The 12,333-nt window shown below is 45.1% G+C and overlaps 1 protein-coding gene across 1 annotated transcript in view; it reads left to right on the top strand.

The window, feature by feature from the left end:
- The first annotated feature begins 1,231 nt into the window (after positions 1-1,231).
- myt1la (myelin transcription factor 1-like, a) overlaps positions 1,232-12,333 on the top strand; it is a 35,204-nt gene continuing 24,102 nt past the window's right edge. Inside the window, exons 1-4 of the mRNA XM_080490333.1 lie at positions 1,232-1,853; positions 2,885-3,315; positions 8,143-8,277; positions 11,588-11,678. Coding sequence (XP_080346459.1) covers positions 1,411-1,853; positions 2,885-3,315; positions 8,143-8,277; positions 11,588-11,678 — 1,100 coding nt within the window. The 5' untranslated portion in view covers positions 1,232-1,410. The remainder of the gene's footprint in view (positions 1,854-2,884; positions 3,316-8,142; positions 8,278-11,587; positions 11,679-12,333) is intronic.

Here is a 12,333-nt window from a genome sequence, read left to right as displayed (position 1 = left end):
ACCACCTTCATGTAAACATTTCAGTTTTCTCTCCACCACTATGGCGATGGCTTCCCCAGTTTAACATTTTCCACTCACAAGTCAGAACTTTCTGACGTCCCAGTTCATCTCCCATCTCTTCTCATGTGTTTCTTTGACTGGCTCCTTCTGCAGCAGACGCTCCTTTGTGACCCTCAAAGGGGGATTGAAACCGTTTTCAGGACTGCTGTGTGAACAAGCAGCCAAAACACAACAAAGCTTCACCATTTCCACGTGAAAACCATGTTGTGCAAACGTTTGTCTGCAGCAGTTATGCCGTGAGCGTAGGTGAAGAAATGTCTCGTGGAAGAAAACTTGGGAAGACGGCAGAAGGCCGTTGTTTCACCAGATGGATGAAGCCAGTAAAGCTTGGACTGGGTGTCTGGAACAGGCTCGTGTTCGGGTCCTGTTGGAGGTCAAACTGATCTCCACTCTTGGTTGCACTTTGGCGTCTGCAGTGGGAGAGGAGCGAGCGAGCAGAGTCGCTGAAGCGAGTCTCTGGTAGACCAGATGCTCTGCGCTCTTCCCTCCACCGCCGCCACCGCCACCCCCGCCCTCCTCCGAACGCCCCCCGTGTCCTCAATCGCTTCTGACAGCGCCTCACGAATAATCGGGAGAGGAGCTCTGCTGAGTTATTAACTCCCCCCCCCCCTCCCCCCCACCCCCCCGCCTCCCTCCCCGTCTCGGCGGACGTGTCACATGTGCTCTGCCTCGGTTTCTCCTCCTGAGGATATTTATGGCTCCTGAATCAGAGCACCTCGCAAACGCCTCCCCTTTTTTTTTTTTTGCAATTTCTCTGCTCTCATTCGCCGCCTCTGTCCCCAAAATCAACAGCGAGGCTGAGCGGCGAGCAGAGGGCTGTGGCGCTCCACACAGCTCCGGGTTGTATATTTTCTTTGTGAGTAAACAGTGGATCATAATTGAGGGAGACGAAGCTAATATATTCAAGAATGTATCAGGAAAAAGTGGGTTCATCAACATCGCAGGCATGATTAGAAGCCATTAATGCTTCATCTCCACTTCATCAGCAGGACTCTGATTGGAGAAATTAACATAGTTGTCTTATGTGCAAACTAACGTCATTTTCTGGAGTATTTATGTCGTTTCTTGTGCAAAACAAAGTGGAAAACTGTCAAACTGTGGGATGTCCAAACAATGTGAAGCCATAGCGGCTTGGTTCTTTTTTTTTTTTTGTCTTCCCTGACAGCAGAGAGCCACTACAAGCCCGGCGGACAATCAAAGCTTATCCCGATTCAAAAGGACGACAACAATAACAGCTGCGCCATCGGCGCCGGAAACGGCACCGGCGAGGAGTACGAGAACTACGACGAGCTGGTCGCCAAGTCGCTGCTCAACCTCGGCAAGATCGCCGAGGACGCCGCCTACCAGGCCATGACCGAGTCTGAGATGAACAGCAACTCGTCCAACAGCGCCGGGGAGGACGACGAAGAGGAGGACGACGACGACGGCAGCGAGCAGGGCGACAGGAAGGGCGAGCTGAGCGTGGACCTGGACAGTGACGTGGTGAGGGAGACCGTGGACTCCCTCAAGCTGCTGGCGCAGGGTCACGGCACCATGATGCCCGAAGACGGATACCCGGAAGGCCCCATGGGGAACGACTGCGGCCACGCCAACGGGCGGCCCGGCCTCGGGATCCGGGCGGACGAGAGCGAGGAGGAGGTGTGTCTCAGCAGCCTGGAGTGTCTGAGGAACCAGTGCTTCGATCTGGCCCGGAAACTGAGCGAGACTCCGCCGTCTGAACGACCCATCATGCACGCCCTCCACCACCAGCTCCAGAACCCTTCGGACCACCACATGGTCCACCACCTGAACAGGTTTGATGTGTTTTTTTTTCTATTTACCACAGATTTGTGTGATATCGAAGTTAAGTAACTGTGACTAAGTCACTGGATTCCAATCAGAGTATCGCGTATGAAGGGTTGACGATTGCTGAGGAGTTGGACAGGAGGTTTCTGACCAGTCAGCCACGCCCCCTGGTGGCAGTCCACTCCGTCAGGGCGCTGCTCAAGGTGTGGGACAGCATGTAGGCTTCTGTTCCAAGTTATTCTTTGCTCTTTTTGTGGGTTGTACATGAACTATACAACTCAAGACTGCCCCCACAGGTCATCAGTGATATTGCTCCGTGTGCTAAGCTCCCTGGAAACGTATTAAATTCAGTACTTCATGATGGACAGAACGATATCGGGGGTGTCAGACATAACGCCAGTGGACCAAAACTGGAACGCAAGAGGCTCCAATCTGACCCGCCAAAAAAAACAAGCAAATTGTAAACATTTCATTAAAACATAAAGTTTTTTCAAATCAAATTTCTGAAGGGTAGTGGCGGCTTGGCTCAGTTGGTTCTCCACCTGTTCACATGCCGAAGTGTCCTTGAGCAATTAACGATGTAAAGTGCTTTGGGGCTGACCATGCAGTTGAAAGGCGCCATATAAATACAGTCCGTTTACCATTTACAACACAAGACTGAGACCCAAGCCTATAGTTGCATATTATAATATTGTTTGTACCACAGAAATTGAAATGACGTGCGAAACCTCCCATTAGTCACTAGAAACACCGACACCTACTGTATATGCTGATGCACATATGAAAAATTTAAAACAAACAAACAAACAGGTCTTGGAGCTGCTTTGTGGTGCCAGTGGTTAGCACCCCTCCCCACAGTGAGACTTTTTGTCCAGGGTTGAAGGTCATGTGGTCATTCTAAATTGTGTTTATACGTGAATGTAAGTGTGACTGTGTCTCCTGATGGATGGGTGTCTCGTCCAGGTTACGTGTCTTCACCCTGAGTTGGATGAAAGATGACGGTTGGACAGCTTTACCAGGATCTCTGTCTCTTCTTCAGGTATGAGAGCTGCCAGCAGGGCGCCCAGGACGAGCGCAGCTACTCCGACATGGTGAACCTGCTGAAGCTGGAGGAGCAGCTGAGCCCGGCGTCCAGAGGCTACCCAGGCAGCTGCAGCCAGGAGGGCGACGAGGACACCACGTCGGTGGCCTCCGACCGCTCAGACGAGACCTTCGACATGGCCAAGGGAAACCTGTCGCTGCTGGAGAAGGCCATCGCCCTGGAGTCGGAGAGGGCGAAGGTCATGAGGGACCGCATGGCCTCGGAGCATGGCGGGCCCAGGCGGGACCACAACCACCACCACCATTACCACCACCATCATCATCACCAGCGCAGCCATGGCGAGGACAGCCCGAGGCTGAGCAGCGCCGCAGAGGAGCGCAAACCCAGGATGCACCACGATGGGTTAAAGAGGGCGTACTACCCTAAAGGTAGGCAGCGCTGAACCCACACACTGACCCTCACCGTGCCACGATCGATCTGCACGCAGCAAACGGTTGTCTTGATTCCACATATTTGTTAAGTTTGGACACTGCGGGGAAATTTATTAAACCACAAACCTAAAGTGTGTCTGTAACTGTTAGTGTAAACTGCAATGAACACAACACATTGGACAAAACATCCATGTGCCACTGAGCAATGGATTATAGGAAAACTGATGAGTTCTACAGAAATAAAAACTACTGTACTGTTGTGCAAACAGTGTAATACTGTAAACCAGTGTCATGTGTCACACAAGGTGCAACATTAACAAAGAAATTAATTATTAATACAAGTAATAGAAGTTCCTGATTTGTCCACTGGAGGGCACACTCTTTCAGTCATGACATGATGAGACCCTGCAGTGAACTGCAGATAGAAACTTCCTGCTTCCTCACAAAACCAAAAGCTTCTGTTGCGATCCGGGGCTCTTGTTTTGGAAAACGCTCCCGTTTCGTCTCTGTATCAATGGAGGAAAACATGAGTTTTTATAAAACAATCCATCTTTGTGGAAACGGGGGAAAACGCAACTTTTTAAAAACGGCTATGAAGGTGGAACTTTTCAAAAAAGCTCCGTCCTCACGGGAATGGGGGGAAACGCTATTTTTAAAAAAACACTGCTACTGCTACTGCTACTGCTACTGCTACTGCTACTGCTCATGCGCAGCACAGCCGTAGTAACTAGTAGTTCTGCACATGCTCAGCTGATGGACAATAAGAATAATGATTTCCTCCAGAGTGTCATGGCTCCCAGTCCAGATTCTCCTGGGACTCCCATTGTTCATTTTTAGAGCTTTTCAACAACAACAAAAACAGCACCCACTCACTGCTCAACATGCTAATCCATCATTTTCTATTTCCAAACGGGGAAATATTGCTGCATTAATTTAAAAACAAACTACAGTGAAAAATACCAGAAAGGGAAGTTACAGTAGTGTTACAGTCACTAAGCTGTATTGAGCCTTCATTTATAGTGTCACTGCGACTGTCCATCCTCACCGAGAACATTTAAATATCAGAGCAGCGCCGCATGTTTTGTTTTGCAGCTTTTCTTCATCCACACGTTCCTCCTCTAATTCACATCTGGCAGACAAATACTGTTGTTTTTTTTTTTCCTTCCATGCCTGGACTATTTTTACCACCACGCTCGGACTTTGAGAAACAAATTTAGCTCAGTCGGTCCTCTGTAGCTCCACACCATCAAAATACATCTGTAACCACGGCGAGCGAGCGGCTCATTACTGTGAAGGTTACCCTGGCTGTGATAAGGCTTTTACCCTTTTATTAGAGTCTTATTGAAACACTAGGAGACTGCATGCTGGTTTTGTGAGTTCGAGTCCGGGCCTTTATGTGCAGGCTTTGCATGTTCTTCCTCCCAAAACACATTGTCATGTGAAAATAAGAATTTTTTTTTTTGTAGTTTTACTGCAAAAAAAACCTACTTAAACCAGGAGTGTCAAACACATTTCAGTTTGACACTCCTGTCAAAGGCCAGTCTCATTCTGAGAGGGCTGAACTGGTAAAATAATACCGTGACAACCATTAAATACAAGTTTTTCTTTGTTGTGATCCAGAGTACACGTGTACACTGAACTAAACTGAACTAATATGACTGCTAATGCATCCAAATTTAACATACAACCAATTAAAAACCTTCTTGTGCAAAATACAGTGAAATGTAACAACAACAAAAAACCGGTTGCATTGGGAGTGTTTTTACAAACTCACCTCTTGTGGGCCGGTTTTGGCCCGTGGGCCTTATGTTTGACACTACTGCTTTAAAAGTTATTAATTGGACACATTGAGGCGTTTGTTAAAACATGGAAGTGCGTTTCACTTGTTTTCTGTGCTCTGCAACGTATCAAGTAAAAAACATTAATTAGGTGCGAGGAGGAGCTGGTTTTACACAACTTCTCCGTCCTGCTCGTGCTTCGGCTGCTCCCTTCAGGGATCCCCGTGGTGCCATCTGCCTTCATCTCGCCCGATCCTCTTCCTCCTCCGTCATCGTATCCATGAATCTTCTTGTGTCTGGCAGCTCCATCTGCAACACGGAGTCCGCAAACATTAAGTAGATGCATAGTTCTTCAGGTCAGCGGGACGTCATACTCGTGTATGAGTATGCCGTCAACTCATTCAATAGTTTTACTGTGAGTTTTCATGTAAAGCCTGTTTGTCAGTAATTCATTTGACATTTTAAAGACTTTGATTCTAACGATATTACAGGACAAAGTTCAGCCTATTTCCGCTCAATGTGGGAACATGTACTTTTGTTTGTAAATACGGGATGATTACGTTTTTCACGAGACAGTTGGCAACCCTAATTGTGAGCCATTTCGCAAAAACAAAGACATTTTCATCACATTTACGTCGCAGAAATGGAGCCCCGCAGCATGATGATGCCTCCACCATGTTTGAGTTTTATTGGTTTAGTGACAATATCAGCATTTTCATCATGTATATACTCTGCGCCACACCAAAGAAAAACTTTAAAGTAAAAATTCAAAGGTTATTATGACACTGTTTTACCAGTCCGACCCACTGCAGATCGATTTGGTCTCTACTCGGCCTCTGAATGTGTTTTAGCCACCAGATTTAAGTCTTTACCTCCTGATTAAAGGTTGAACTGGTTTAAACCTGTCAGCTGTTTCCAGGCCACCTTTTCTCACTGTGTTTGGCATTTTGACTCTGATTTGACCCCTGCCTGACCTTTGTCTGGAAGCATCTACTGATGTACAACAAAGACACCAATCTTTGACTTTTTTTTCCATCGAATGACTTTTCTGACCCCTCGCCTCTCAAACCTTGTTAAAACCCCCGGTGTGTCGCCTCAGAGATGCCTCACACGGCAGCAGATGAGGTAATGGCCACTCATTTTCTGCGATCAGGGCTAATGCACTATGTTTTTGCAGATGTACGAATTTCCACTGACAGCAGCTTATGTTGTTAAAATAGGCCGGTGGAGGAACATCAGGCCGGCTTGTCAGGCATGAGTAATGGCAATCTGCACGGCCCGTTCTCATCTCATCTGTGGGACACTATCTACGGCCTATTTCTCCAAGTCCACTCAAACACAAACCCCTAACACTGCTGGGCGAGAGGCGACGCTGCACAGTTACTCCGATGGGCTTCGGACCGTTTCAGGGTAACTCATTTAAACAGGGGTGTCAGACATAAGGCCCGTGGCCCAAAACTTTCCCGTAAGAGGCTCCAATCCGACCAAACCACCTAGAAAATTATAAAAGATATTGAAGAAAACATTGAGTTTTTGAACAACTTTCTTAAGCGTCGCGACACAAAACAACACCGAGACCCGAGCTGAGATATCAGTGACGCTGATATGAGAGCTAGCAAACTAGCATTAGCCTCAAAGCCGTACTGTCAGGGGGAGTTTGTAAAAACACCCAGAATGCAACAGCTGCAAGAGAAGTTTTCTGGACTTTTCACTGTATTTTGCACCAGGATGTTTCATTGAAATTGGCTTTTTGTTGAGATTGTTGACATTTTCATCTGCACAACGACAAAAAAAGTTTAATTTTAAAGGCTATTATGGCCAATTTTACCGGTTCATCCAACTCAAGATGACAATAGGCTGAATGTGGAACCTGAACTAGAATGAGTTTGACGATCAGAAGTTACTGTTTGTCTACAGGAAAGTTTTTTATCACGAGTTTGAATTTGTGAGAAAAATGACGAGCTCTTTCAGCTTTGCAGCTTTTAATAAAGACTTGACTTTGTTTTGCTTTTAGGACATATCTTTAGGGTTTCTGGTTGACTGTTGGGAAATCCATCAGCGTTTGGCTTTACTATCAGTTAGAAAACGGAGGGAAAAAAAGGGTTGGCAACTCGGGATACACGGATACAAGTATCGGGTATTGAGTCCGATACTGCACGGAGTACTCATACTGTTACGGCGAGCAAAAGATGTTCGTACAACACCAGCAACTTAATCGCCGGAAACATTTGGACGAACAGTTAGCCTGATGTCACTCAGTAGTTTAACTGCTCAGCCGTGCTACATGCTACATGCTAAGGAGTTTTGGGGCTCGTACATCAGGGATGCTACATGCTAAGGAGTTTTGGGGTTCGTACATCAGGGATGCTACATGCTAAGGAGTTTCGGGGCTCACACATCAGCGATGCTACATGCTAAGGTGTTTCGGGGCCCACACACCAGCGATGCTACATGCTACATGCTAGACATGATTAAAGTCTGACTGATACTCTCATTAACAGCGAGCTCGGTATCTTGGTTAGACAGTCTAGAGTACGCATAGCGCAGTGCGTTAACGGCATTTAATAAGTACTTGTATCGGTTCTCGGTATGAGCAAGTAGCTAAAGGTTTGTTCTCATACTTGTTCACGTCCTTTAATAAGCGGTATCAGTATATCTCTCCTGGGAACGACTGGCTGAAGTCCCCATAAGCCCAAATATAAGAAATGAGTCACACAAATTGATTTTATTTGAGTCTGTATTCAAGACTCAGTAATAGCAGGTGTAAATGTAACCAGGTGAAAATGATACTGAGACACGCTGTGGAAAACTGAGGCAGGTATAAATATGACCTATGTGGGAGGACAATGATGCATAATCAGCCCTGATTGATCGATTGTTTCTCAAACCATCTGAAAACAGCCGTCAAGTCGTCCAACATCACACCCACAGCGTTACAAAGCTAAACAGATTTGCGCTGTGGGTGTCAGCTCGGCATCCAGCACCAGTCCTGTCCGGTTCACTCTGAAGACGCTCAGACTCCGTTTCTCTCTGTCCTGTCCAGCAGAGTCCTCCAGGGGCGAGAAGAAGGAGAGCAAGTGTCCCACGCCAGGCTGCGACGGGACCGGTCATGTGACCGGTCTGTACCCGCACCACCGCAGCCTGTCGGGCTGCCCCCACAAAGACCGGGTCCCGCCTGAGAGTAGGTCCCCTCGGCATGCATGTCTGGAAGCACGATGTACAGAAAGTCAAAAACACCCGTCCGACAAGTCACTTCAGCTGCAACACTTCAGGTCAGGGACATCACGTTTATTTCAAGTTTGACTGGAAAAGTTAAAGGAACTAAGTCCATATTCAGAGAAGGTAAGACAGTTTGGTTAATTATCCTAATAAGACATGTTGTTTATAGCAACAGGATCTTCAGTTAGTCAAACAGAAAAACTAACAAAAAAACCCTGTTAACTATAATTATACAGATGGTTACAATACCAATGCTGTGCAAGATGCTGAAAATATTTCATTCTTTATAATTCGGGGTAACCTGTTTAAAAATAGTGCTGTGTGATAGTTACTTCCTAACTAGTTCCTTTTATTGTGTCCCTCATGTGCACATAGTAGTGTTGCACGATACAGGAGCTGAAACAATAGAAGTCATTCACTCATTATATCAGTCAGTGGGAGGAAGATCCTCTATCATCTGGAGGTTAGTGGAGGAAGATCCTCTATAATCTGGAGGTTAGTGGAGGAAGATGCTCTATAATGTGGTTGTTAGCTGAAGTTACATCAGTCAGTAGGGAATTTGGAAAGTTACCAGTTGGGAAAAGGCTCTTATCTGGAAATTTCCCATTTACATCCCCAAAGACCCAAACATTAAAATAAGTGAATTTTGTAGTGAGGAAGTTACAGGTATTACACTTTGAGTCGACAAAAAACATCACGCAGCAGCAGCAGGTCAGTGGAGACAAAAACAAAATATACAAAGTTCAACCCAGTGATGTGTTGAACAACGTAATACTTCGTCAGCCTCTAATGACTTGTTGGACGGACGGTGTCCCAGTGAAAGTCAGGCATGTCGGCCGTCCACCATCCGTCCTGCATGACTCTGCATCTGTGTTTTGACGGTTTTGCTCGGCGAGAGCAGCCGAGGACGTATCGTTAGATCAGCACGACGTGTGACGAGATCGCCACTCGGCCAACTTGTATTTTTAACACGTTTTTGATCGCCGGACGGGAGGAGCTTCACAGAAAAACCTTGATCGCCGAAACATGATCGGAGTTTGAAGCTTCAGAGGCTGCTGAACCTTTCAAGTGGAGTTTAATGTAACTTCATTTCTCTCTCTAGTCGTCGGAGAATTATCAGAATCATCTAAACCGAACATGCTGAAGTGAAAAGTGAAGAGCGACTCGCTCCCGCGCTTCAAAGTCGCTCTGTGTTTACTCTGCCGCCACAAAGGCTTTGTTTTCTTCCTTTTGTCGTCCTCCTTTACTTTCTTTTCTCTCATCACGCCACCCGCCTGGCGCCTCGTGTTTCCGTGTGTCTGTGTCGCTGATCTAACATGAGGAGCATGGAGAGTCAGCCTGAGTCTCAAACAGAAACCTGCATGAGCACATCTCTGACCACTCACTCACTTTAATCCCTGACCCGACAGGTAGGCCGCCGCGCCGGATTAGATTAGATGCTCGGTAATAGAGAGCTGCACCAGTGTAACAGAGCCAGTGCTTTAATATTATGGTCAACTGAAGTGGAAATGAGCGTTTCTTCTCGATCAGGGGCGTTCAACCTGCAGCTCTGCAGGCTTTTTTTTGGCCCTTTTGCAGCGGCTCCCTGAAGCTTTCACTAAATTATACATAAATAAACATTTTATCTTTATTTACATACCAGCGCCGTTTTCAAAATGACTTTTATCTCTTGGATAAAAACGGCTTTTAAACAAGGCACAATAACTAAAATGGAAAATAAAATGCTAAAATGACAAAATAAATAAAAAAATAAAAAATAGAAGAAATTGTTTTTAAAACTGCTTAGAAAAGACATAAAATGGTTAAAATGTCCTTCCTTCCTGTGGCCTTAACATTCCATAACTGTTATTTCATAGCTGTTATAGTTTAATTTAATCCTGTTTTTGCTTATATTAGTCACTGTTAAGCCTTATTAATATTTAAAATGACTTATTTCATATTTATCCTGCCTTATTCGTTTGATATTCAACTTATTTTTTTCTATGTATTCTCTGTGGAGCAACGCTTAAAGGAATTTCCCTCTGAAAAAAAACTATATATAATAAATATATATAATAAACTATTTCTATTCTATACTACGACTAGACTCATTTTAAAGGTTCAACGTGTTTTTGTGGCTCCAGACAAAATTGATTTGTTTGAAAAATCACAAAAATGGCTCTTTTGGTCGTAGAGGTTGCAGACCCATGTGCTCGTGTCATAACTGCTGCTCTGGATTTATTCATGCATTTATGGCGAATTCAACCTTAGTCTGGTTTAATTCAATTCGATCGAAAACGCTGTAGAAGCCATGGTTTTAAGGAACTACTAACATTTATTATCAGGAAGCCCACCATATGGATTGAAATGCACATGTTTTTGCAATCTGAAGAGTGAAATGTACTTTATTAACCTCACATTTCCATTAAATGAGCTGCAACTTTTCGTATAAGTGGGATTAATTAGGCCCCATTTCACTGTGTGTCTGTTTACGCGACGACGATGCCCAGGGTCACTGAACACGCAACTTTTTGAAAACGGCTCCCAAGGTGGAACTTTTCAAAAGCACTCTGTCTCCATAGAAATGGGGGAGAATGCAACTTTTTGAAAATACCCCGACACCGTCTCCGTGAAGCCAGGAAAACAACTTTTTGAAAATGTTCCTAAGCCATAGTCCATAGAAACAGAGAAAAACGCAACTTTTCAAAAACGCACATACTCTGTCTCTGTGGAAATGAAGGAAAACTTAAGTTTTATCAAACATGCTTCGAACAATATTTGCAGTGTTACATTAATTATTTACTTTTTACCGCTGAATATTTGGTGACTAAACATCACATTTTCTTGAGTTTTGCTGAATCAAAACAAAACAAAAAAACTTAAAACTACGTCCAAATTAAAATATATCATAATAATTATTGTGAAAACAAATTTTTAAAAAACTGCAGCAGAAACATCAGTCATGCAATACCGCTTCGCACCACCAGATGGTGCAGCGAGTCACCCTTCAGGCCATAAACAGAAAAACTTGGAAATTCAACAATTGCATTGACTCACTACTGCCACCCAGAGCACAATGAGGGAACAGCTTGAATCTTACTGTATCTTTTAAAGATGTAGACGACACAACCATACGTCTGTCCCGTCATCCTTCCCTCAGAGCACGCTGTCGCAGTGTCGGTGTCCGTCTTGTGATCCGGTGCATGCCTAACCGTTGAAGCTGAACGCCCTGTTAACTCTCCTGTCTGCTCCTAACCCTCGCTGTCTTTCTCACCTTCTCCTGTCTGTCAAAGTCCTTGCCATGTATGAGAATGTTTTAAAGTGCCCTACTCCTGGCTGCTCTGGACGGGGTCATGTCAATAGCAACAGGAACTCGCACCGCAGGTGAGTGGAGAAGCCTTCAGCCCAGGTGGCTGAAACGCCCCCGCCGATTCACCAATGCTGAGAGTGTGTGTGCTGTCTGGGCAGGAGAACTCCACCAATGACTTTATTAGGGTGTCACCTTTCAGACAGGTGATGAAGCCCAAAGTACTCCGCGACGGACAAACACATGGCCTTCGCATATCGTTTGCACACGGAGTAAATTAGGCTTCATGGCATTTAATAGGTACTCGTATCAGTACTCGGTATCCACAAGTAGCTAAAGGTTACTTGCCCTTTAAAAAAGTGGTATTGGTGCAATGTCCGTGTACTCGCCATTGTTTGTAACGTATTTTTCTCTGCCTGTATAAGGATATAAGGAACTTTATTGTCATTGTAATAAACAACGAAACTTCGTTGGTGACAACCAGCCGGTGGCAGCAAGGATTAACTATACAAATAGAATAAATAGAAGTAAGAGCAGTAAGGTGCATGATAATAGCAGTAAACGTGTGTGTGGTTTCATTACAAAAACAGCCAACAAACATCGTTTTCAAAATGTTGAAACCGTTCTGAACTGAAAACTCAAAAACGATGCGTTTTCACTTGAAAAATGTTGTCATGGAAACAGGATCTATAATGTTTTCTGACACCCCTGCTCTAAATTACCTGTGTGTGT

This window comes from Lipophrys pholis (assembly GCF_963383615.2).
Source record: "Lipophrys pholis genome assembly, chromosome: 21".
NCBI classification, from domain to species: Eukaryota; Metazoa; Chordata; class Actinopteri; order Blenniiformes; family Blenniidae; genus Lipophrys; species Lipophrys pholis.
This window is presented reverse-complemented; position numbering and strand designations above follow the sequence as displayed.